Below are 27,786 nucleotides of genomic sequence, written 5' to 3' on the forward strand. Positions count from 1 at the left end.
CACTTTGTTAGAATCTCAGTAGAAGACAAGGGGCCAGATGTAGGTAATCCCATTGTACCAATTCTAAAGTACCGAATTTTACTGATTCGGTATTTTAGAATCGGTAAATGCGATGTAGCAAATAATTCGTTAACATTTAACGAATCGGTAAAATTTGGAATCTCCCGGTAATAACCGAATCGGTATTTATCGAATCGGTAAATACTGATTCGGTAAATACCGAATCGGAGATACAAAATACAAGCAATTGAGGATTCAACCAATCATGTGCATCGACCCCACCCCACAACCAAGCAACAGAGGATCCAACCAATCCTGTGCATCCACCCCACACCAGAACCAGGAAGTGGCCACACCCATGCAGGTGCAGACTAACTGAACAATCTGGAGAGCTGTGAGACAGTGAGAAACTGGCTGTACTGAGCAGAGCAGCAGTGCAGGATGGATTCCCAAGACTCACAGAGGGAAGTAGCAGACCGCAAAAGAAAATTAAAGTTCAGCACAGGTGAACTGCAGGTGTTGGTGGAGGAGGTGGTGAAAGACCACACCCAGCTATTTGGAGAACAGTCTCTGCAGGTAGCAGAGGCTGTGACAAGGAACACCAGACTCGGAATCCAGGCGAAAGTAAACGCCATAGGGTTGACCACACAAGAAGTAGATGACCTCAAAAAACGCTGGTATGATCTCAGGATCATAAATAAGAAGAAGCTGGCAGCACAGAAGAAGGAGGTTGGTTTCACAGGGGGAGGAAGGAGCAGGGCACCTGCCCTTACAGACCTAGAGCAGTTGGTGGAGTCCACTCTGGAGCCCGAGAGTGTTTTTGGGATCAGTGATGCTGACAGCTCTGCCCGAGCTGCAACAAAACAAGGTAAGGAGCATGTCCAGCAATCCTCCCCCCTTTTCTCTCCCCCTTCCCCAATGTGGCTGTGTGTTTAACACTCCAGTACAAGTTTTGGGATATACCAGCAATGCATCATGGGAGAGGTAGTCATTCAAACATACATCAGTACAGTCACCACACAAAACAGCAAGGCATGCCACACACTACATTCAGAAGCAGTTGAGGACATTGATATTGTGTCACATGATTGTAATTTAATATTGAAATACAGGGTTCAAGCACCACTAAGCCAATGTCTATATCTGTCCACAGGAGAGTCATCGGGCAGGACAGCGCAGGAGAGGGAGAAAAGGGCACCCCAGAAAGAAAGGAGTGAGGATGCAAGCAGGAGTGCAGGGCAAAGCACTAAAACACCACCCACAGCCACAGCACAGGCAGCTACCACACCAGAGACAGGCACAACAGCACAGCCATCATCACCTCTGCAAAAAAAACAACACAGGGGTCTGGCTTTATACCCAGTAAGGCTAAGCCGAATCTAACAAAAGAACAATACAAAGGCCAATATTGGACTTGATTTCTATGTATTCAAACCTTAACCTTTATGAATGAAACATACCAGTCCATTTTTTACTTATGTCGCTAGTTGAATTTTTATTTTTCACTAGTAGAACATTTTTAGTTTTTTAAGTCATATCATGAAATATTTATGCATGTACAAACATTTACAAAACTATACATGTCACAGAAAACAAAATTACATATATTTACAAAAAAAAATTTTCACATCCTACCAACACCATTCATACTTCAGTCATACAGCTAAACAAAAAAGGCAAAATAATATGGCCCTTTGTCAAAGCTAACCAATCCTATAACAATATAAATGGTATTGTTTCTGTACATTCACAGTTTTGTTTTATCATAAATGTACTTTTGGAGATAAATCCTTACTTACAAAAAAACAAAAAATCCATTGCTATTTCCGGTTGACAAAGAGTCCAGTCAGGTCGACGCGTTTCAAACCCCTAATTGTGGGGTTCTCATCAGGACCAACACTTTCTTATCAATGTGGTCTGGCACCACTGTCCAACATAAAAGAGGTAGATAACCACCAATTTCCGGTATTCAACTGTTTTTTATGTGTGAGGACATAATAACCGGGCTGTTTGAATGCATGCAGTATATCACCCTTGTCGTTTTTTCAAATTGCAGCAAGTCAAAATCGTCCTTAATCCGATTTTCCGGTCGCGTTGCGGGCAGGACAGCGCAGGAGAGGGAGAAAAGGGCACCCCAGAAAGAAAGGAGTGAGGATGCAAGCAGGAGTGCAGGGCAAAGCACTAAAACACCACCCACAGCCACAGCACAGGCAGCTACCAGACCAGAGACAGGCACAACAGCACAGCCATCATCACCTCTGCTGCATGATTCACCACAGCAGGACCCACCAGCACCAGCACAGTCTCCCTCACCAGCCTCAGAATCATCGGAAGTGGTAAGGCCCATGAGGCATCATGTACCCCCTTTCCAACTCATGGCGACGTCCTCTGAGGAAAAAATGGAGGTTGACACCCAAACTGCTCCACTGGAGACAAACAGTGCTGGGCAGCAGTCCGGGTCAGAAGGTGTGCACACATGATCAAGACGCCGTAGGATCCGGGAGAGCAGCACAACTGGGCGTGATGACGGGTAAAAGTGCAGTGCCTACAGGCAAAAGGCATACTATCAGTGCAGAGACAGATGCGGCAATTAAACAACCACATGGGCAATATGAACCAGGGCATCAGCTCCATGGCGGAGACCATGAGGGAAATGGCGTAGGGGATGCGGGACATGTCCCAATCCATGATGGCCCTCTGCAATAAACTTGACGAGGACCGCACACAAAGGCGCCGGGAGAGGCAGTGTATGCTGCATCACACCAAGGCGGTGAACCGTTTGGCAACTGCCACTTCCCTGCTATATAGGCGCTCTGTGGCGATGCAAGAGGGGCTTGCTCACTGCTGCACAGATGTCTCCAGGGTGATGGGGCGGGTGACTTCTGCTATGGAACTGCTGCTGACAAACCAGTCAGCCAATGCTGGTGAGCTAGGTGTGGGGGACACTGAAGACGCCACCAGCAGGAGCAGCAGTAGCACACCCATACAGTACATAAGGAGTATCAGCAGGCACCAATCTGCAGGCCCTGGCTCAACAGCCCGTGTTGAAACCCAGCCTCGGGCATTATTGTGCGTGGGCGCAGACATTAATGCTGCCCACACTCCAGAGAACATGTTAGGGTGAAGTAACCCGTGACCGCCCAGTTAGGTTGTCACAAATTGAACTACCATGGTGTGCCATTTATCATTTGCCGTAGTGCCCATTAAACTATGTCATTAACATTCAACGCCTGGCTGTGTCTCCTAACTCACTTAAAAATAGCTGCGTGTCATCTCTGCCCGTCTCAGTCTCCCATCTGTTGCTGGCGCTACTCCTGCTGCATAGGGCTCTGGATGTTCAGTTCCATCATCAATGTCCTCATGATAAGTCATATCAACTTCTGTGTCTTTCTTGGCGGCAAGGTTGTGCAGCATGGCACAGGTTGCAATGATTTTACAGCAGATGATAGGTGTGTACTGACGTGCACCTCCGCTCTTGTGGAGGCAGCGGAACCTGCTTTTTAAGAGTCCAAATGTGCGCTCCACAACGTTGCGTGTTGCTCTGTGTGCCACATTGTAACGTCTCTGACTCCGGGTTGATAGGTTCATGTAGGGAGTGAGAACAAAGGACCGCAGAGCATAAGCGCCATCGCCTAGGTGGGAAAGAGAGTGGCATTAGTTACATACCATTTCAAACATTCAGCTGCAGTTATTACCAGGGTGTGTTACAGTGATTTACCTAGCAGGTATCCTTCCCCAAATTCTCCAGCAGACAGGCATGCGTAGATCCTACTGTTCTGGAATATGTAGGAGTCGTGGGAGCTCCCTGGAAATTTGGCCACAATGTCCGTAATTATGTTGCCAGCGTTGCTGATCACCTGCACATTTATTGAGTGTGTGGATTTTCTGTTTCTGTAAATGTACTCTGTGGCAGCAGGTGGGCAGATTGGGATGTGGGTGCCATCAATGCAGCCGATGAAGTGTGGGAAGTAAGCCAGTTGATAGAAGTCAGTCTTGGTCCTTAGCCGTTCCGCGTGTGTGTTAGGGAAGCAGATGTAGTGATGCATTCTCTGCATCATGGCCCTTAGGAACTTCCGGAAGAAACAGGACAGGCAGCTCTGGGACACCCCACCTACCACAGCAATTACCCCCTGGTAACTCCCAGATGCAAGCAGGTGTAGGCTACAGAGCACCTGTACATGGGGTGGGATGGCATGCGCCCTTGGGGTTGGGTGCTCAAAAAGTGGGTGCAGGTCCCTGATCAAGTCCAGAACAGTTTGGGGGTGGAGCCTGTACCTTTGCAAGATCTCTGCCTCAGTGAGTTGGAAGAGGGTTATCCGCTGTCTGTAGACTTGCTCCTCTCCTATCCAGACCCTCTCGCCTGCTGCTTGTAGCCGTAGCCGCCTTCCCATCAAATAGAATGCCACCATTCTGGTCACACTGTTGTATTTTAGGGCCTTTTTATAGCCTGCACCTGGTTACCACCTGCTTTCAATCCATGGTACTTACTGACTCTTAAATACCGAATTTCATGAAATTCGGTATTTAAGATGTTTCCTACATCTCAATACTCATGTTTTGCCATTTCTTATTTACCGATTTGGCAAATGCCGATTCTGTAAATACCGATTCGGTGAATTCCGATTCCGATTCGGTAAATTCCGAATCGGTAAATGACCGATTTGTATTTACCGAATCGGTCTTTTTTGGCCTCCTACATCTCAAAAGCCAAATACCGTCCTTTAATGGCCGAAATTCGGTACTTTCGGCCGTTACCAACTGGTATTTGGCTACCTACATCTGGCTCTATATCTTCAGAAAAACTCAGGCTATTATATGAAATACCTTCAATCTGGAATCCAGCTACTTGAAAATGGGATACATCAATTCGTAAAAAAGAGAGGCAGATCATCAAAGAGGATTTTCCCATATTAGCACTTTATCAGAGGCCCATCCCTCTGCACTCAACGGTTGGTTAATAACTTATAACTGATCATAGTGAAAATATGGTGGAGAGTTCAGGAAGACCGAGACCAGCGGGCTCATTACATGATAAGTTTACAAGAGATGCTCTAATACCCCGGTGCGTGCCTTTGTTTGGCCTGAATCCTGATTGGCTGCAATGGAAGAGACAGTTATTTTCCTGCTGACACTGTAATTGCCTGCCAGTACCCATTCCATCATCTCGACCAGCATGGCAGACTTGAAATTGGGTGCTGGTTATACAGCCTCTAGAAGCAGTAATGGATTTTTTCACGAAGAAGCAACAGATACATCTGTATTTAGAGAACTTGAAAAGCAAGCCTAAAAGTGTTTTTTCTTTTATTATACACATGCACTCCGGTCCAATTATTGCAGACCATGGTTGACTTTTCTGCATTTTACGTGAGGCATTACACATTAGTTGAAGAACATTATTTTGCACAAAGTGCTTCTTTTTGCAAACAATTTCAATGTCAATTAAAGAATCGCACACATCTGGAGAGGGATTGATTTATGTATTTATGCAAGTGTGTCTGCATTGTAGGTGTGTTTGTTTTTGTGCAGGAAGGGACACATTCCTAAACAAAAACAATCATTGGAGGTGATTTCATTTTTCTACATTTGCTGCATGCAGCACACAAAGAAAGAGGAAAAATGAGGATAAATTATTTTATTTCTCTTCATTGAGCCTCTCCTTGAGTGGCAGAGGCTTTTGACTCATTTCCAGGTTTAGACCTTATTGTAAATCTGGTAATGTGTCAAATGCCATTGGTGTTACGTAGGAACACCCCCGTAACACCCATGGCGTGCTTCCCCGTCGTAGTGTGAGGCAGCGCAAGTTGCTGCCTTGCCTCACTCCATATCTACAAGGCCATGAAAGGGCACGCAGGGTGGCTTTACGTGGCCTTGTAGTCATGGCTAAGCCCTGTGCGCTACTGGAACATCACCAAAAAGTGACCTATCGGCGGCAAACAGGACTTGTAAATGAGCCCCAGAGTGTTTTGTTTAAAATGTTAAAAAAAACAGGTTTGCAACAAGGCCCATATAAATTGGGATGGGGTAAGTGATGGTGGATACTACAGGGTGAATTCAATCATAGGAAGCATTTTTCATTCTGAAAGACTTCCACACGCTCAGACAAAGCAAATCACAATCAAATAATGGTGCAATAATGCAAAGAACTATGATTTTCAGTCTGCTAAGAAGCGATAAAATGTAGTTTGTCATTCTGAAACGAGAGTGTGCCAAAGGCCTGACACCGTAGCTAAGGTTACCAGTTGTTCTTTTCAAGAGCTATTATTAGCACTTGCATTGCCTCGACTATTTTTTATGTCCACTAAATTTAGGTCACAGTTACAATATCTCACATTTCTAGAAAAGATTAACTGCATAAATGTGCTGCATTAGAGCCACTTACTTTGACCCATGAAGCTGTGGCATAATGTATCCAATTTATAATGTCTCTTATGTCTAGGTATAGAAACCAAAGTGGCCTCACCAGAGCAATTCCGTTAAAATATCCTGAAACAGACTCAGTGAAATGTATTTTTACTCCTAATGCAGGCCTGGTTTTTGGTTTAAATGCTCAGCATAAATTGTGATAGAACAAGGAGTGTTTATTTATTAAAGAACAAACTAAATGAGACAATGTTGAGTGCAGTAGAACTAATACATTTTTCAACAGCAGCTTGTAAAATATCAACAATATGATCACATATGTCAATGTGTTCTATGTGCTTGAGACAGGGCATGTCTCTGGGTCCAGTTCTTATTGAAAATATGTACATTTACTTCTGTAGCTTCACTCTATGTTAAGCGTAAACGATTTTTGGAAATTTGTAAGTTTTCCCTGGAGTTGCAGTTTCCCAGAGCAGTTATTTTTTTCCTGCTGATTTCTGGGGACTCTGGGGCATATTTATGACTTTTATGGTGCAAGGCAGGGCAGCAAGTCACCTTGCTGCGCTGCCCTGCGTCACAGGGAAGGCGCAGGAATGTGATGTATTTATCCAATACGGCACATTCCTGTCTTTTTCCTTTGCACTGACGCCGTTTTGACAGCCTAGCGCCAATGCCTGTGTTGTAGGCAGCAGTGCTTTAAATGGGCCGGTATTCATCGGCACCTCTTAAATCTATCACTCCAAGTACCAGCACTTCTCTACTGCCAAGGAGAGTACCGGTACCCATTAAAAAGTAGGCTCCTTGGCTTAGGGTGCTGGTGAGCAGGAGTGTAACTTGTCTGACTGCCAAGGCACCGCTTCCGTAGCCCAGATATGAGCCCCAGCTGAGCTATTCAGCAGGGCTCATTTGAATAATGTCCAGGTACTCACCATCACACTGTGTTTGACAGAGCAAGTTCAGTTCAGGCCCTGTGCTGTCAATCACATTCACACTGTCCTGTACATTTGTGCAAACACAGGAATCATGGCAGTCCCCAGGCAGTGGCAATCAGGCTATGGCCAGTCCGGACCAGGTGGCAATTAAAAAAGCCATGGTAGGTGAAGAGTATAACATGACTTTTATGATAGCTGAGTCTTTTGTGTGCCTGCTTATGTTTGTGTGTGTGCCTGCATTTGTATGCCTGTTTTTGTAAGAAAAAAATGAGAGAAAGAGAGGGAGAATCAAGACCCTCTCAGGAGGTATTTTAGAGAAAATGGGTGGCACTTTGTGCGTACATGTCTGCTCGGCGACAAAAAATAATACATTTTGTAAAAGGAAGGGTTGGTGGGTGGGTGAGTGAGTGGATGGATGAGTGAGCAAGGGTGGAAGTATAGATGAGTGAATAGATAGATGGATGAGTGATAGCATGGATGTATGGGTGAAAGAGGGTGGATGATTGGATAAAAGGGCGGATGATGGGTGGATAAGTGAAAGATTGGATGGATGAATGAAAGGGAGGGAGTATGGATGAAAGGGTCGATGATGGATGAATGAAAGGAGGGATTGGGTGAAAGGGTGGATGGAATGAAAGGGTGGATGGAATAAAGGAGTGAAAGGGTTGATGGATAGATGAGCGAGAGGATTGATGGATGAGCAAAAGGGTGAATAAAGAGATGGATGAGTGAAAGGATGAATGTATAGGTTTCCAGATGGATGGATGGATATGTTTGCAAATGAAGGGTGGACAGACGGAATGGTGAAAAACTGAATGATGGATGAAAGACTGAATAGACAACAGAATGTAAAGGTTAAATGGTGGACATAAGCAGGTAATTGGTAGTATGAAAGGATGATTGGATAGATCAATGGAAGAGACTAGAGATATCTTCTAGGGAGGGTCATGATGATTTGCTTCATTTGCTTGGTGCCATAAGAGCTTTGGTTCGAAGTAGGGGTATTTTCAGTTTCTTCCTACTCACACGCTCATAAATATATAGTATTGTGCCAAACAACAGCAATTAACAGTATGGCATTAAGAAGGTGCAACTATTGCAAAAAAAAGGAATTGCTAACATATTATCGCATTTCTCTTTCATTTTTTGTAATGAGTTAAACTGTTTTATTCATATAAACACATTGCTCATGTGTTTTGGTATGTGCTACAACTAATGTAGAAGTCGTTAAGTATCCTCATGTCTTGTCCTTAGCCCCGCCCCTAGCCCTGCCCCCTCACTACACCATTAGCTCATTCTAATGAAGACCTGCTCTTATTTCTTTCCCGTTTAAAGCACTGGTAGGCAGGATTTTTTTCGTTCAGGAAGGGGAACCTTCCTGCACAAAAACAATCTTGAGAGGCTTTTTCTTCTCTCTATATCTGCTGCTGAGTGCAGCAGACATAGAAAGAGGAAACATCAAGGAGAAATAAGCATATTATGCCTCAATACACCTCTCCTGGGGAGGCGTATCTTTTTAGCACAGTGCCAGGTTTACAAGTTCTTTTAAACCTGGGAACGCGTCAAAATCCATGGATGTTGCTTCGGAATACCCACGTAACACTTATGGAAACACCTCCCTGGCGCAGAGTGATGCAACAGAGCGATTTGCACTGTGTTACATTAATTACTCAAGATTTATGACGCCACACAGGGCCACACAAGGTGGTCATGCATGGCTTCATGAATCTCATTTTACATTTGTGTCGCTCTTGCTCCAGTTTGCATGGTGCAGGAGCGGCGCAAATGGGCTCAAAAATATGCCCTTCAATGCCGAACAGTTTTGATGGGTAAATGTGGATGGACATAAGTAACTACTTTCTCAAAAGGCAGATGCACAATATATATATTTTTTTACAAATGGAAAATGCTTTTCTCTCCGAAGAAAACACTTATGCAACGCCTCCCCAAATTTTGTGGAGGTTTCACATTCCAGTCTGAATTAATAGTGACTTTCACCCTTGACAGAAGTATATGCCCTGTCATGCCAGGAGTGGGAATAAACCTTGGGAAAGTTTGTGAACTCCCACAGGCATGCAGGTTTGTGGATGCTCAGCTTTGAAGGCATCCTCACCATAGAATGAAAGTACAAGGGCCTGCTCAACCACTTAAGCACAGCCAGTGCATGGAAAAGCAGGTGACCCATGCAGTGAGAGAGCGGCTGACTTGCTGAAGCTAATCTAGGGAAGCCCATCTGCGCCCTTCAAGGCTAAGTTTGGGCATCTTGGTGGGAACTGCTGCTTTTTAAATGTGATTCCAAAGTGCTAAGAGATCTAGAAGAAAATCCGCAGCACCTTAAAGTTAAGGTATACAGTTAACTCCATTCATTGGGTGTTAAAAATAATCCTATTTTCTGAATCCTCATTATATAGACTCTCCCTTCAGTCACTCAGAATATTGAGAAGGGAAGGTTAACATGTCTCTGTCTAAACACAAAGAATAGCTTTATTTACTACTGAATGATTTAAAAGTTAGATGTATGCATAATCACACAGGCCTTAATGAACAAGCCTCTGTCGCTGAAGTATTTGCTACTATTTCTCTTGGGTATGGCATTATTCATAAAGATAGAGTAAATTCCACAGATGGTGGGGGTCACTTTGTTTTTTACTTAAAGTTTAAATTTGAAAGTAGAAAGTTCTACGTTTTAGTAAGTACCTGGAAGAAGCCATTGGTTTTACGTTAAAAGTATCTGCTTTCCATGACATTTATCTTTTGGCTATGTTTAAGCCTCCGGACTCACCTGCTTAATTTCTAGATACATTGACTGGAGTTGACAACTAATTTGCTAGCCGTACCTCCCACGTAATTCATATTGCAAGATAACTCTTGCCAGAAAACTGAGCCACTTAGCCAAATTTCCCTGTAACAGGCCATTTTAGGGGCTTAAGGAGTAAAGAGAATTTAACATCATCACCAAATTCAATTTACAGTGTAGCCCATTTGGCTACACAGTGAGGACCCAAAAGTCAGTAAATGGAAATAAGTATAGATGTATTACAAATTTAAAGCCAAGCTTATGTACACTAATCTCAAGCACATGTAAAAATACACGAATCAGGCAGGATGGAGCAGGGCTGGTGAGGCAGCATTGACCGATCTTCAACCAAGTGTCCCACACTGTGATCGGGACCCTCCAGTCCCCCTATGAAGTTTTAGACACCTTGAATTGAGGTGGAAAACTTTACTGGCACCCTACTAGGGGTCACCAGCATATTGAACTAGGTCATCCTTGAGTAGCTAGGAGACGTCCAGCCCCATGAGGGGGCACCACTGATCATCAAAGTCCTGAAGAAGTGCCGCCTGATGGTTGGGCATAGACGGCACGAAACATGTTGACCACATGTTACTAAAGCTATCCTGGTACATAAGGACCACACAATAGCAGTACTGTTTTACTTAGTCCTGGGGCCCATATTTGATTAAATAGGTTTCTTATGGGCTCCTGTGACTATTTTAATCCACTTTTTACACACTAGAACTCGGCACTCATATTGCACTCACCATTTACGGTGTCCTCAGATCAAAAGGACTCTGCTAAAGCAGCCACCAGGCCCATCAGACATTGCAGCACCGGCCAGACAAGGAGCGCCCGATGATGAAGCATGACAACCCAACAGGTGTGTGAGGGCATTATGACATGAATTACAGATCTCCCAGCGACACACACTCCGGCCTGACAGCACCAATACAGGCGTCTGACTCACAGAGGAACTACTTAATATATTTGATAATTCTGAGGCTAGTCCTTGGAGGAGCTCAGGAGTAGGACCTCTTTAATCCCCTTTTTTGATTTAAGACTCATTTGTTTAACCAACGGCAGGTTTTTGATAACTGCAATCACTTGTACAGATGGTCCTTAATTAGAATACACATGCTGGAGGAAGTGTGTGTATAACGGTTAAAACTTCATTTAAATACACATTAAAGTCTTTGTGACTAACTGCTTTTCTAAGCCATGTGCATCCTCATTTAAATACACATGGTAGTTCTTGTGAATGCTTGCTTTTCAAAGTCATGTGCAGCAAGGCTTTCCAACTGACGATTTACAAACACAAGAGTTCTTGAAAATTATACCTGTTTATAAATATTTTCAGAGTTAAAACTTGCTATGTTTATGCAGCCAACTGTGCATGATTGCACAAACGAGAAGTGTGTGAACAAACAATCATGACATGTGGTGTGGAGCTCATGACACTAGGGGGTGAGGGTTTGGAATTACTTGCAGAGTTAGCAGGGCCGGACTGGGAACCAAAACCGGCCCTGGCAAAGTGCTCGGCCGGCCCCTAGGGGGTTGTGGGTGCAGCCGAGCATTTTGCCAGGGCCGGTTTTGGCCGATTTTGTTACAGCAGCCGATATTGCAGCTATGCTGCAAAAACAGCCCTGTAACAAAATCGGACCCCCCAGGGGACCAAAACTGGCCCCAGTCCTGGCGGCCCACTGGGGAAATGCCCGGTGCCCGCTGCGGCCTTTCCGGTATAATAAATTTGATGTAGATGGATATAATCCTGCAAGCAAAGTGATCAGTACTACAACTACAACTCTTAGTGTGCCTCGGCTTCCAATACTTCTTTACAACCTAGAATATTGGTTGGAACTTAGCAGCCAAACAGTCTTCTCTGTTGATTTCCACCTGTGCAAACAGCAAAATCAAAGTTCAAATATTATGCAATGAAATTATGTACAAAATCTTTGTGAGACTTCCTTAACCCTACTCAGTGTTCTAAAGGACAACCTTACACTCCATCAGGCGCCTCAGGCCGTGGTATTCTTATTACTTCTCCTACAAAGTCTTTTTAAATGTCTCTGATAAGCAACAGTTGAACCTCATTAACAATCAGTTCCAGAATGAAATGTGGCACTTCATTTATTAACAAAGGGAATTCACTTGCATCCAGGAAAGGAAATTCAATTATATCTATAAGATGTCTCAAGGTGCTTAAGACCTGATTTAGATTTTGGTGAACGGGTTACTCCATCACAATGGTGATGGATATCCCGTCCGACGAAATATACATCCCAAATATCCTACGGGATTTATATTGTGGTGGATGGGAAATCTATCACTGTAATGCGGAGTAACCAGTCCACTGAAATCAAAATCAAGACTTTAGTTTTAGGAACAAATGAACTTCAAAAATAAGATCCCACTGAAGGTCAAGTTTCAGCTGAATCAATCAATCAATCAATCAAGACATTTGTAGAGCGCACTACCTACCCGTAGGGTCTCAAGGCGCTTGGGGGAGGGGGGGTGCCGCTACTGCTCGAACAGCCAGGTCTTGAGCTTCTTCCTGAAGGAGAGGTGGTCTTGGGTCAGGCGCAGGTCGGCCGGGAGGGAGTTCCAGGTCTTGGCGGCCAGGTAGGAGAAGGACCTTCCTCCTGTGGTGGCTCTACGGATGCGTGGGACGGCGGCGAGGGCATGGCTGGCAGATCGGAGGTGGCGTTTGGGAGCGTAGAAGTTGATGCGGTCGTTGAGGTAGCTCGGGCCTTGATCGTGGAGAGCTTTGTGAGCGTGGGTAAGGAGGCGGAAGGTGATTCTCTTGTTGACCGGGAGCCAGTGCAGGTCTCTTAGGTGTCCGGAGATGTGGCTGTGTCGTGGGACGTCGAGGATGAGTCTGGCTGAGGCGTTCTGGATGCGCTGGAGTCTCTTCTGGATCTTGGCGGTGGTTCCGGCGTAGAGTGCGTTGCCGTAGTCCAGTCGGCTGGTGACGAGGGCCTGGGTGACGGTCTTCCTGGTCTCCGTGGGGATCCACCAGAAGATCTTCCGAAGCATGCGCAGGATGTTGAAGCACGACGAGGAGACGGCGTTGACTTGCCTGGTCATGGAGAGGGAGGAGTCCAGGATGAAGCCCAGGTTGCGTGCGTGGTCCGTCGGTTTGGGTGCGGTGCCCAGGGCTGGGGGCCACCAGGAGTCGTCCCAGGCGGAGGGCGAGGAGCCCAGGATGAGGACCTCCGTCTTATCTGAGTTCAGTTTCAGGCGGCTCGTCGTCATCCACTCGGCTACCTCTTTCATCCCTTCGTGCAGGTTGGCTCTGGCGGCGGCGGGGTCGTTGGTCAGGGAGAGGGTCAGCTGGGTGTCGTCGGCGTAGGAGATTATGTTGAGGTTGTGTTGGCGTGCGATGGCCACGAGGGGGCTCATGTAGACGTTGAAGAGAGTAGGGCTCAGCGAGGATCCTTGAGGGACGCCGCAGATGACTTCGGTGGCCTCTGATTTGTACGGTGGTAGGCGGACTCTCTGTGTTTTTTCGTCGAGGAAGGAGACGATCCATTCCAGTGCCTTCTATTGGATTCCGACATTGCTGAGGCGCTGCACTAGGGTGCGGTGGCAGACCGTGTCGAAAGCCGCAGAGAGGTCTAGGAGGATGAGGGCCGCTGTTTCTCCGTTGTCCATCAGGGCTCGGATGTCGTCGGTGGCGGCGATGAGGGCGGTCTCGGTGCTGTGGTTGGCACGGAATCCGGACTGCGATGGGTCGAGGGATCCATTCGTCTCGAGGAAGGCGGCCAGCTGTTTGTTGACGGTCTTCTCGATGACTTTGGCTGGGAACGGGAGTAGAGAGATGGGGCGGTAATTCTTGAGTTCGGTGGGGTCTGCTGTAGGTTTCTTGAGTAGAGCGTTGAGTTCGGCATGCTTCCAGCTCTCGGGGAAGGTGGCGGTGTCGAATGAGGTGTTGATGATGTCCCGCAGGTGGGGTGCGATGACAGCGTCGGCTTTGTTGAAGACGTGGTGAGGGCAGGGGTCGGTCAGAGATCCGGAGTGGACGGAGTTCATCATGCAGACGGTGTCTTCGGTGTTGACCGCTGTCCAGGCGCGGAGGGTGGTGGTGGGTGGCGTTACTGCGGTCGTGGGGTGCGTCGGTTGAGTGCTGAAGCTGTTGTGTATGTCCGCGATCTTGTTGTGGAAGTAGGAGGCGAGGGAGTTGCAGAGGTCTTGCGATGGGGTGATGTCGTTGTTTCCGGCGTTGGGGTTGGAGAGCTCTTTCACAATGTTGAAGAGTTCCTTGCAGTTGTGTGCGTTGTTGTCCAGTCGGTTCTTGAAAGCCGTTTTCTTGGCGGTGCGGATCAGTTGGTGGTGTTTCCGGGTGGCGAGCTTGAGGGTGGTCCTGTTGTCCGGCGTGGGTTCCTTTCTCCAGGTTTTCTCGAGGGCTCGGCAGTTCTTCTTGGAGCTCTTGAGTTCGTCGGTGAACCATGGGGCTCTCTTACTGCTGGGTCTGCTGGGCGGGATCCTCAGAGGGGCGAGTTCGTCTGCGCAGTTGCTGATCCACTTCGTGAGGTTGTCGGCGGCCTGGCTGGGGTTCGCTGAGCTGGCGGGAGGGTGCTGGCTCAGGGAAGCGGCGAGCTGGTCGGCTGTGATCTTGTTCCAGCTTCTTCGGGCAACCTGTTGCTGGTGGTGGTGGATCGTCGTTCTTCTGAAGGTGAAGTGGATGCATCTGTGGTCCGTCCAGTGGAGTTCTGTGGCGTGGCTGAAGGTGATGTCTTTGCTGGATGAGAAGATGGCGTCGAGTGTGTGTCCGGCGAGGTGGGTGGGGGTGGACACCAGCTGCTTGAGTCCAAGGTTGGCGAGGTTGTCGAGCAGGGTGCTGGTGTTGCAGTTGTTGTTGTTCTCCAGGTGGAAGTTGAAGTCCCCCAGGAGGATGTCTCCACTGTTACCATAGAATTCCAAGAATTCTCTGTGTCATATGCAGCAAAGTAAGTCCATTCAAGTTAAGAGTTCCTCCGAGAGGTACCTACCTAGTTTTGATCTTTTGAGTGCAGTCCCCTTACCTCCTCGGTCACTCAGATCAGAATCCTCAGTATCTTCTGGAATAACCTGGAGCCCACCTTCTCCTTGCAGAACTTCTTTGCTATCTTCTTGGCCGATGTTCTCTTGCTGCCACCCACAGCTTTACAACACTAGGACCTTTGTCAGTGTGTGAGTCTGATTCATTCATAACCACAGGACTAGACTCTCCTGTTTCACCTTCAGCTACCGGCTCTCCAAGACTCCCTGAGGCCAAACAAGTGCTGTTTCAGATTCTTGCTGCCCCCCTACAGCTTGACTAACCTGCTTCCATGATCTCTTGACCACCACCGGCACTTCTGGGTGGGTTGCTGTTAATTCATCAAGGGGACACAGAACTTGGCAGGTGTGGACAAAATGCAAAAAATTGGGAGACAGCCGCACTTCACAGTAGTTGCTGTGGCCAAAATCAGCTAGAAAGGATGCCAGCGTTGCTCCAGGCAACTCTTTTGCATGTGCTTTTTCACCAAGACCCAGTCTCTGGGACTAAGGTCATAGCATTGCTCCTGAGGTGGCAGGGCTGCGGCGGCTTCAACCTGATGAGACACAGAACACACTACATCAGCCAGTCCATTGCAGTAATCAAGTATCTGTAATGTTACAAGAGCATTTGCAGGTACAGCTGGCAATGTTATTGATGATTTCATGGGGAGACAATGCTGTCTTACGATCAGGTATGCTGCAAAGACTCATCAACACAAGAGGCAAGACATCCAGCTCCTTCAAATACGTAGAAGCACAGACCTTTGCAGACCTGAATTTCAATGTCCCATTAAGCTGTTCCACCAGACCCGTAGCCTCAGGTCTATAGCAACAATACAGTCTCTGATCAACTTGCAAAGCTGCACATATCATTCCGGCATTCATTGTTGAAGTGCCTGCCTCCGTCCGATTTAAGAGAAGTCAGGAAAACAAACCTAGGACTTGACTCCCTCAAAAGCAACCTGGCTACGATGAGACTGGCATTCCTCCTAGTCGGGTATGCCTCAACCCAGGATGAAAAAATGCACACAATCACTATGACATATCTCAGCCCATTACACACGGGCATCTCAATGAAATTCAACTGCATCCTGTCGAAGGGAGCACTTGATGTTCCAATGTGTCTCATGTCACTGTGCTCCTTTTTCTTATAGTGTTCCCGTTGATACACAACACATCTATGACACAATGCTTCAGCAATTAATCTGAATCTCGGATTAAACCAAGTCTGCTAAAACAACTTACCATGGTATCACTCCCTGCATTAGTCAGGCCATGACAAAGCCTAGCCATTGGGGGCCAAAGACCATTTGGCAACACAGGTCTTACATCTCCTGAAACCTGTATCTCATCCTCATCCCTCATGACACAACCTGCATTAACTGAGCTATGCTGTTCTGCCTCTAATACTTTCTCCTGAAGCCTTTTGACTTCTTCCCAGATATCAGCTGTTATCAACAAAAGGTTGTAGTTGGTCTTGCCTGTCCCTTCATTGTTGTATTCGCCATTAAAGGTGCAATCATTATGAGCACAGTATTTTGCAACCTTGTCAGGATATCTATTGCCAACAGTTCCATAATCATCTCCATTTCAATGAGCAGCCCAATTGAAAACTGCAACCTGAGTGGGCACATGCAATGCTTCAATAAGCTTTCAAACTTGCTCTCCATTTCAAGACTTTGACCCTGAAGAGGTCATAATCCCCCTTTGGAACCATAACTGTTTGAAATCATGATCAACATCAAAGCCATACTGACTGTCAGTGAAAATGATCCCTCTATGCTGGTCAGAGACACAGCATGCTCTTGTAAGAGAAATCAATTCAGCCACTTGTATGTTGAACATAAAATACTCCTTTGAGCCATGAAGCTTCAACTTCTCCTGAAACTGTACAGACTGCATAAGCAGCCCTCAAATTGCCTCCATGATCTCACAAACATGAGCTATCTGCAAACAATACAAAATCAGATTCAGGCAATGGCTCGTCTTGTATATCTGGCACAGAGTTCAGTAACATCAAGAAAGTCATGCTCCACCACACCATCCTACAAGGTACTCTCAGGAAGAGGCAATAAAGGGGCAGGGTTTAAAAAGCTGATATTTTCAAGGTAATATTCTCAGCTGCCAGAATAAACTGCTCATACTGGGTCAAGCGACTGTTAATTAAGTGTGAGTATTGGTTAACAGTATCTCCACAGAGTGACGCACATACACATGACCCATAACAATGCCTTAACACCTCTCAATGCTAACACCAACAACGGCAATGGATTTGAGACACCCAGGTAACGCTGCAGCTACTGGATCAAGGGAAGCAGAGAAATAAGCTACAGGTCAACAGGCACTTACATGATTAAGTGGAAGCACTGAGAGAGGGCAGCCCTCCATCTCATTGCAAACAAGTGAAAATGCTTTGTTATAATCAAGCTTTACTAGTGTCAGGGTGCAGCAGAGACTTTCCCTAAACTCTAGGAAGGCGACCAAACTATTTATATCTAAAAGTACCGGATCCAACACATCCTTGTGTGTCAGACTCTGTAATGGCTTGGCCACTAGGGATAAATTGGGTATCCACTGGTGACATTCTAAATTATTTCTGTGTTGTTGGCAGTTTCAATTGCTGAATCACTGAGATTTTTTTCTTGTGACACCTTCCTGAATACTTTCTCAATGTGATGTCTGAGGTTCAGGACTTCTTTCAAACAGTATTGCAACTTATTAGGAGACATGATATCTACAATGTCAGCCAAGTGGTTAAGCACAGCAACAGTGTCAGTCTTGCAGGCCCCATGAGTATTTGACGCAACCAATAGGTTGTCAATGTACTGTACCAGGACTTCGTCACAGGGCATAACCAAGGATTTCAAGTTATTTTTAAGAATCTGATTAAAAATGGATGAGCTCTCCGTATACACTTGTGGGACTCGGCACCATGCCTAAACTAGACTGGCGTGCTGAAACATGGAGAGGAACTGACTGTTCTTGTGCAAGGCTCTAGAGAAAAAGGCCTGACACAAATCAATGACAGAAAAACACTCAGCCTCTAATGGAACCTGAACCAGAATCACAGCAGGATTCTGTACCACAGGACAACAAGGAACCATAATATTGTTTATCTTTTGGAGGTCCTGCACTATGGGGTACTTACCGCTAGGCTTCTGTAATCCTATTTTAGGTGAGTTATATGGACTCCCCATATTCTCCTTCAGAATATCTTGTTGGATTGTTGCCTTGATTACTGGAGTTATTCCACCAAACATTTCAGGTATCAGATTATATTGTGGGGTTCTTGGGTATTCAGCATTTGGCTTTATCTGTATACGAACAGACTCAACTCCTTTGATGAGCCCAATGTCCTTCCTTGAAAAATCCCACACGTCTGACATCACTGTACTCTTTACTTGTCATCATAGGGAACAGTTCAATTGCTGCAATTTGATTAACCACTTTAAAGGCAACATATTCATCTTGGGTTTGAAACTTTACACCTGTCGGTGTGCAGTAAAAATTGCAATTCAGCTTCTACAACAAATCGCTTGCAAACAAACTCACAGGACTCGAATCACATACCAAGAATTAGTGATTATCCTCAGAATTCCCTATTTTTACAGGCACAGCCTCAGTTACTGAATTGGTCTTTTGTTTATGTGCAATGCCTAAAATGTAGATTTCTTTCCCTGAGAGTGGTAAGTTTGGAAAGTCCATTGTTCTCACAGTAGAATATGTAGCACCGGTATCAACCAAAAAGGATACTGCATGGCCATTTATCTTACCATGTATTAATGGACTACTCTGGTCTACCTCCAAGGCTGCGGCAAGCACGCAATCTTCGTCCCTCCTCAGGCACCATCAGGTGGACTGATCAGAACCATAATTGACAACTGAGGCAAACATGGGATACTGCTGAAAAGGATTTTTATTCTGAAAAGAAGTCTAGTTAGTATTTGAAATCTGATTTGAAGAAAATCTAGGACCATTAGAAGCTCGTTGTGACATCAGGAGTTATAGGACTTGCATCACTGGAGCTTGGGGCACATTGAAATTCTGAGACCTTGGCCTCGGCACATTCTTTGACTGTCCTGGGTTATTATTCTGAGGTTGTGCAAACCATGAATTCTGATCCTGATTGGCAGGATTAAGATGACATTCCACCTTCCATTGCCCCAATTGACAATAATGACAGAGATTAGACTTCTTCAACGTAGCCACATCAATCCCAGTACTTGGATCAATTGGAAAGCCACAACCTCTACCTTGTGACTGAAATCCACTCTTATGTAGTTCCTACTAATCCGTAGGACCTGCGTATTTGTTTGGACAACATACATTTTGCACGAGGTGCCTAGACTGACTCTGGGCACCCCACAGGATATGTTAATCTAGAGACCAGCTAGCACACAGGGCCACCGCAAGCCCCATTTAACCTTACTAGGGAGCGAATAGTTCCTGGAAACCACTGAACATAACAACACTGACTCCTCAGGGATCGTGGAATCAGATCAGAACCTTTCACTCAGCTTACGTGGGTCAGAGAAATATACAGAATACACAGCAGGATGTTTTCAATATATTTATTGAACCAACGTTTTTCTTGTATAGAATACACGTGCTGCGATCATCAATAGACAGAAGCAGATTCATGTGATTAAGAGCACCAAAAGCGGAAAAAGTTGGTACAGCTCTACCATGGTGCTAAAACATTGTGTATATATGCAAGCATTTAAACAAGGAAGTAATCAGGTGTACTCCTAATAGGGAAACTCTACTCTAAGTGTACCTATAGTGTATGTAGGTGTACAGCCAAAAATGTCTCCTAGGCATGATCCAACCCCATTCCCTGGTGGGAGACAATAAAGAACCCCATCTTGGTCATGAACTGCACAACCCTCAGGAGATGTAAGACCGCTGTGTGGTGAAGTCTCAGAATGCAAGCACCCTCGGGGTCAGCTGAAGTGCCTCCTCTGCTAAACTATCGGGATGCTCATTATTTATAATAGAAAGCAGCATTACGATGTACGTGGTAGATTAGCAATGTTATGGATATGTAGCTAGCTCTGTCGCCCCATGGATGAAAATAGAACAATATTGTTACATAGTGAATAAAGAGGCCTGGTACATGATGCTCAAGGCCTTGTGATAATGTTGTGCGAAGTTAGATGTGTAAACAAAGTAGTTTCAGGGAAACGAATCCGATAGTGTTGTGTAAGCAGATATATACAAAAGTTCATGGCAGAAATGTTATTGTGAAAAGAGGACAATGTAAGAAATGAGCAGCTTCACTACATGGGCCTAACCCTGAAACATAACACCCTCTCCTTATACCAAGGGTTGATATATAAAGTCTATATAAAAGCCAAAAGGCCATGACTCAAAATAAAAAAAGGTCTAAAATCCCTTTTAAATCATTTAAAAGTAAGCTTTCCTTATAAAACATGCATAAAAAGCCTTAAAAAGTCATAATACAAATTTGAAATCCCAGGCACTCAGAAAGCCACGGTGTCTAGAAAAATAAAGCAAAAGCTGTTGATTCACTTTTGTTTTGTTTTAAAAACAGACCAAATGGTTCACACCACATGGAAATGCCAATTGTTTATGTGTTCCCAGTGGGAGACGCAACAGTGATGTTGCTAGCAACTGCAGATGACGTTTCACAGAGGCGCACCTCGAAGCAGGTGTATAGAGCTAAAGTAAATCCATCCAGTTCCCACAGCAGCTGCTGAGAGAGGGACTGCAGCCTTTAAGCGTATCGTAGTGCCGATGTCCATTTCACTAGGAGTCAAAGCATCCCTGGGTGACTCGAAGAATGCATTCATCAGCAATGGAAAAAGCTGGGGACAACAGTACTCATGGGCCTTTTAGGGGTTCATTAGTACTTCAAAGTACAGTGGCACAACCGATTGTGATTATAAGTATAGATCCAAAATGCATTTGCGTCTGCAAAGCAGACGGTGGAATATAGGTTGTGCACAGTGAAGCCAAGTAGGCCTGAAGGACAAGAACCAGTGCTCATTCAGTTCCCGAAGCTGAGGTGTACTGAAGGAGTGTACCATACACTCACGGCATTGCAGCACAAGCAGTGGTGTCTCCATTCCGGGTTGGACTGGGCTGCGCATTGCAAAAAAATTAAATTCGCGATTCTTGCCACAAGCAGCAGGACAAGCAGGAGCCCTCCAAAAACGCTTCCCAACAAGGAGTGTATGAATGATGGTATAACTCCAAAAATTGTCTGAAAGGTGCGACCCGTCCAGAGCTGATACATTTAAAAAAAGTGCACTATCCCCTTTGTATCAGACATATTAAAGATGAAGTGAACCAGTGTCCCAAAATTCAGTGGGAAGTTAGTGTGGAGCAGTGTTTGTATCTCAGATGAGGACCTTGCAACCTGGATATCAAACATCTCTCTGGCTGAAGTTAAGGTCACATCCTTTGGAAAAAGCATGGCTTTCAGTTTGCTCAGAGAATCAGTGCTCATTCAGTTCTTGAAGTAGAGGTGTGCCAAAGGAGTGCATCATACACTCATGGCATTGTAGCACAAGCAGTGCTTTCTCCGTTCCTGGTTGAACTGGGATGTCCATTGCAGGCAGAAAATTTAAAATCAGGATTCCATCCACAAGCAGCAGGTCAAACAGCAGCCCTACAAAAACACTTTCCAACATGGATCAAACATTTCTCTGGCTCAATTTAAGGCCACATCCTTTTGAAAAAGAATCACTTTCAGTTTGCTCAGAGAATCAAAGTGTGTGTTGGAAACATTTACAGAAGACTACATCATTGCCTCCCAAACTGTGTGGGCAGGTGGAAGCAATAAATGTGTACAACAAGCAACAATGAAATTACCCGTCAATAAATAAGCGTTTCCAGGTTCCATTCCACAACAACCTCGATCATTCATCGTCAAATAGGTCCCATTGAAGAGCAGCTTAAAAGCTGGCTGAATCACGGCAGCTGGGGACCCCTTCAGATAACTGGACAAGATCGCAATTGAAGCATTGCATGCCCCATGAAGAGAAATGTCCTTGCAAACTAGGGACCCACCTAAACCACCTTCACAGTCAAAACCACTAAGGAAAACTTCTGTGTCCCCATTCCTGCATCTAAACCTGAATGGTAACTCCCAGTACTCATACACATAACCTTTACCTAGTGCTTTGCATCTGCATACCTGCTGGTATTGGGGACAATATTCGAATTAAAAAGATGTAACCAGTAGGGTGATGTAACCATGGATTATCCAGCCTGTGGATGGTGTCTCAGCCACGGTGAAAGGTAATTGGTCTAATTTTTCAATGTCCAACATGGTATAATTTGCATCTCTTCATGCCATTACAATCTGTCTTTCCATTAGATCACATGCAGAAAACAGACTTGTACTATTGATGTAGCACCATGGCATGTGAACAGAACATAGTGTTGGCAACATCCAACTCAACATTACAATGGACCGTCATTTTGATTGTCCATGCTCTAAAATAGACTTCTCTTGCTGTATTTTTTTCAAACACACTTTAATGGGTTTTCCTTTTTTTCCCATGTAGTAAGTATACAATGCAATGTAAATTGTAACAAAAATATACATTAGCTTCATATAGGATCCCCATACAAAAGCATTGTATCATTGAAGTGAGCAGTCAAATATAAAACACCCTGTCATAACATACTTTCCATGTGTCAGGACATAAACCATGTATATATGCAATTATAGTTGATTATGGCCCATTAACAACCCCCTCCTCCTTTTCCACTGCCCATCCCCCTTCCCTGGCTCTGGCTGCATGGTTCAAAATCCTGATTAATCGTCCCTTTCCGAACAAGTTTCTTTTGTTACAATAAATTGCTGCACTGTTCTGCCCGTATCTATCGATGAGTGTCTACATATAAACTTGGTACTACAACTGCTATTGTGTATGTGGAACATCAGGGGTGTCATCGGGATCGGTTCTTTTATGGGCTTCTAACATTGCATCCCAGTCCAGAGATATTGGTTGTTTCCATGGACCACGGGCCTCCTCTCTATGCAGTGCTACACTTTCGGCCCCCGCCTACCTGGTCAGTTCGCTGTGCCACACTCGTAATGTAGGAGCTTTGGCTGACTTCCAGCTCGTGGTGATAGATCTCCTAGCAACTATTAGTGCCAAGTCCAGAAAACGCAGCTGAACCTTGTGTGCCTTTTTAAGTCTACAGATACCTAATAAGCACTCCAATGCTGTGCCCCCTATGGAGAGGTGAGTAGTCTCCTCTATCAGTCTCTTAACCCCTCCGCAAAAATGGCCAAGGCATGGGCACTGCCTATAGCAAATGGAGTAGATCTACTGCTGGCAATTTGCACAGGGGGCATTGATGGGCAGTGGCCGGGTACATCTTCTGCAGCCTATGGTGGGCCAGGTAAGCTATGTGAAAAATCATTAATTGTATAAACTTGAATTGAGCGTTTTGAGCTATCTTCCGCTGTATTCCAAAATATCTATCCATTCCCTATCAGTGAAGTCCTATGTCATATCTATTGCCCATTGCGCTCGGATATTATCTAGGGGAAGTGTTGCATGTGCCCGGGTACTAATGTATAACCATTTAATGAGATGACTACTGTGTCCCATGTAGTATAGAGACTTGACTAACTCGTTCGTTTGGAGCTGCTCCCGGCGTGGAGACCACTGTTTTTAATATAGTGCAGTAAAGCTGCATGTATCATGTATAGTGCAATAGGTGCTCTTGTTTTGTGAGTAAAGTTATCATGATCCATGAGTGTCCCTCTACAAAAAAGTGCCCCGGCAGGCTCCACACCCGCATCCAGCCAGGGCCCAAGTGCCTGTTGTGTCAGCTTGCCGCTCTCCAGTAGTATCCCCATTAGCGGGATGTTGCCTGCATTAAGACCACCGCCAGAGGTGTATTTTAGGGCTTTCTTCCAACACTGCAAAGCAGTGTGTAGTAGGGGTGGCAGTGCCGAGGAGGACTTACTGTGCGGCAAGAGTAGAGTGTGGAGCATTCCCGGCTCAATATGCCTAATAGTGTAGCCATTCTCCTGCAAATTGCGTCCTGCCAGCCAGTAGGACAGCCACTGCAACTGGCATGCATAATAACAAGCCCGAAAATCCGGTGCCCCCCACCGCCCTATGTATCAATTTGGAGTTTCTTAAGACTTATTCTATGATGACCCATACCCCAGATGAGATCTAGCAAAACAGTATCCAATGTGTTAAAAATGGTCGAAGGTACCAGCAATGGCAAGTTCGTAAAATAATATAAAAGTCGGGGAAGCACCACCATTTTAGATAATGCCACGCGGCCGATAGCCGATAGGGGAAGCGTGTCTCAGAACGCTACCTGAGAGCATATACCTCGAATTGTTAATGGCTAAGCTGATATTATTTCAAAGTCGCCAAAAATACGGGGGATTGGGCCTAATCCCTCTAATATGTCCGCCACATATATAATTAGATTGTCTGCAAATGCTGACACCAGGTACGTCGATGTACCTACAGGTATACCGTATTGTGTAGCTTCCAATCTTAGACGGAGTGCCAATGGCTCCAGCACCAAGACAAATTGTATTGGTGACAGGGGACATCCCTGGCTTGTGCCTCTGTGGATACAGTATTCCTTTGAAATAAGTTTCCTAGACCTAACTTGTGCAGTTGGGGCTTCGTATAATAATCGTACCCCCCGAACATATTCAGGGGGTAATCCAAAACATGCAATGGCTTTGAACATGTATTCCCATGACAATGTGTTGAATGCCTGTGTCATGTCTAATAATATGCAGCCGGCCTGTTGGTGTTATGCAAGATTCGTTGACATAATCTGGTGTAACCTGCATATGTTGAGTCACGTGCTCCTGGCCGGTATAAATCCACATTGATCAATGTGGATCAGTTTATTGAGGTATGGTTGGATTCTATTTGCCAGAATTTTGCTTAGGATTTTGTATTCTGTAGATAACAATGACAGAGGGTGATAACCCAACATGTCCGATAGATCTGTACCGGGTTTGGGCAATGATACTACCAGTGCTTGGACAGTGGTGCAGGGGAGGTGTCCCAGTTCGAGCGACATATTATATACCTCTTCCAATTGTGGCATTATTATTTCTGAGTATGTGTCAATAAATTCTGCCGGTAGACCATCTAGGCCTGGTGCTTTATTACGTGAAAGCCCACCTATTGCTGATTTAATTTCTGCGCTAGTGATGGGTCCGGCAGGGGGCGTCCGGCATGTCCTCCTGGGCTTGTGAATATGGTAGATATGTGAGGAACTTGTCAATGTGGGACCCTTCTAAGAACGGCAGTTTACTGTATAACCTTGCGTAATATGCACTAAAGGCTTCATTAATGTCATACTGCGTATTCGCAGGGAGATTAATATGGCTAATGACAGTGGTGAGAAGGTCATTCCGTATCAATTTTGCTAAGAGAGTGCCCGATTTGCCCGCGTTAGAGTGTCTCAGTTGAGTATAGAAGCTATCATTTATTAGTCTAAGAGTTTCAAGCACCTCTGCATGTTAAATGTATGCTTCCTGTCGCAGAGGCGTAGCTAGAGCTTCTGGCGCCCGGGGCTATCCCTCAGATTGCCTCCCATGCCAGGTAGCGGGGGGGAAGGTGCTGGGGAAAAAGGCCAGCGAGCAGAGGTCCGAGAGACACGTAGTATCGCCGCTAATAGTTACCTCGATCATGCAAGTTACATGCACATACAGGACATGGTCCAAGGCTACACAGTAGGTAGGAAGACACATCTTTTATACCTTTAATTAGCTCCCTCTGTGCTTTTCACTTTTCAAAGAAAGCAGGGAATGCTGTTGACACTCAGAGCCACATTATGCCCAGACCCCTCACTCTTATCTCTGCCCTTTTAGGCAGCCTCAAGCTCGCTTCCTCTTTTCTATCCAGGTGCCTCTTGTTGGACGGACTTAACTCGTTGAAGACACCAAGATAAATATTTGTAGAGTATGGACTTGGCGCAAGGGTCTGCACTTATCACCATCAATGTAATACGTCATGAGAGAGGAAATACAGAGAACACAGACACTTGCCTGAGGTAGCTAACCAATTGCATTTACTGTTGCATTGTACCAGAGATGATATTGACCCATGAAGGCAACCAAGGTATTCCAATTGGTCAGGTATGGTCAGTTCATACGAGTAAATAATTGTACAGCTACACCCTTGGGCTGCAGAAGTGTGGTGTCAGGCTGGGGGCCACATAAATCCAGTCTTGAGTTGAGAGGTGTTCACTGAGAGAGTTTGTCAATGCCTGTTTTCTGCTGCAGATTTTTCGACTTCTAGTTCTACTAGATCACGAGTAACTGAGAATAGAATGCTGTATTTACTGCATCCAGTAGACACACTTACTTACCCCAAGTGAGGTGTTTACTGGTTGTGAGAAATAAAACACACTCAAAGCTTTTTACTTGGAAATGAGGAATAACATGCAGAATCAGTATTTAATTCACCCAATCTAACATGTTTTCTCTTTTTCAAAAGCCTTTTCCGCCTAATACATTTCCACAAGTTTGACCCACCAAAAACTGTCACGGGAAAACAGCAGAAATGCAATATGTATCTCACAGATCAAAATCCCAGTCCTGTTAGGAACTTCAGTTTGCATAGATTTTGGTCAAATCTCATAATCAGGGCCTAACCTCCTGAATTACCAATACTAAGGGGCTGAGAACATGTCCCTGCCATGGTTTGGCTCACTCCAGGCCACTACAGGCTCCACTTCCAGGCCTGGATTATTCTGTAACATCCTAATGCAGTCTGGGATTTGTAGTGATGTTATGCTTCCATTGAACTACTTAGACAAGGACACCTGACACCAGACATTTGTAGGTTTAAAGTAATGACCAGGACAAAGGATATTACCCTAGAAGAGCTCCTCGCATGAGCGTGTTCTGGGTTTTTGAAGGAAATGGGAACAAGAAACTCATTCATCTTTTAAAATATAATTGTACAGATGTTCTTTTCCACCACTTCCTTCCACCTAAATCAGCTGTTCGGATCCCCAGCACTAAAATCCAGGCTTTCCCAGGCTTTCCTAGCAGGACAGGGGGCTGCTCCGCGGTTAGGCAGCAAACCTTGGTGTTGGATATCCGGTAAAACCCTCCATGGTTCATAATCAGCCTTGTGTCTAGGGGTTAATTAGGCATGAGCTGCCAGGCTACTGATGCTCACTGATCCACTGAATGAGGTGTGGGGCGAGAAACTAAGGGCTCCAGTCAAGGGGAGTAATGGCTCATTTATTCTTTAGAGACGCAGTCTCTTCAACTCCCAAAAGGAGGAGGCTCACACACCACAGTCACCAAAGATCCTTTCCCCCCTCATTACAACTGAACCGTTTAGGGGTCTCCAACCTTTTCTGTAGTGAGAGCTACTTCTGATCCATGAAAATCATCGTGAGGTATTAAAGGCTGAGTAATGTGTGCATGATTTCCCACCCACGCCCAGCTTTACTGACTAGGGATAAAGTAATATCCATTTAATGCCTGCAATGCACATTATGAAACCGGAGAGCCTAGTATTAGTCCCGGCTTCCCTCTTCAACACATTGTGTACTCCTGACCTCTGTAGTAACCAGCTAAGACTACAATCATATGAAATCAAACAGACCTGCAGTGCTGCAGTGCTGTTCACGGCTGCCAGCATACTGAAAATCATAAGCTACACATTTGTCTCTCACACCTGCTCATCCACGACACTACTATGT

At 45.3% G+C, this 27,786-nt stretch overlaps 1 protein-coding gene across 1 annotated transcript; it reads left to right on the top strand.

Annotated features, from left to right (window-relative positions):
* Positions 1-441: 441 nt before the first annotated feature.
* LOC147683302 (myb-related transcription factor, partner of profilin-like) lies at positions 442-15,371 on the top strand. The gene is made up of 3 exons (XM_086942515.1): positions 442-868; positions 1,154-1,297; positions 15,268-15,371. Exons 1-3 carry the CDS (start codon positions 442-444, stop codon positions 15,369-15,371), a joined length of 675 nt encoding a protein of 224 aa, XP_086798641.1.
* The last annotated feature ends 12,415 nt before the right edge of the window (positions 15,372-27,786 follow it).

This window comes from Lissotriton vulgaris, chromosome 11, assembly GCF_964263255.1.
Source record: "Lissotriton vulgaris chromosome 11, aLisVul1.2, whole genome shotgun sequence".
NCBI classification, from domain to species: domain Eukaryota; kingdom Metazoa; phylum Chordata; class Amphibia; order Caudata; family Salamandridae; genus Lissotriton; species Lissotriton vulgaris.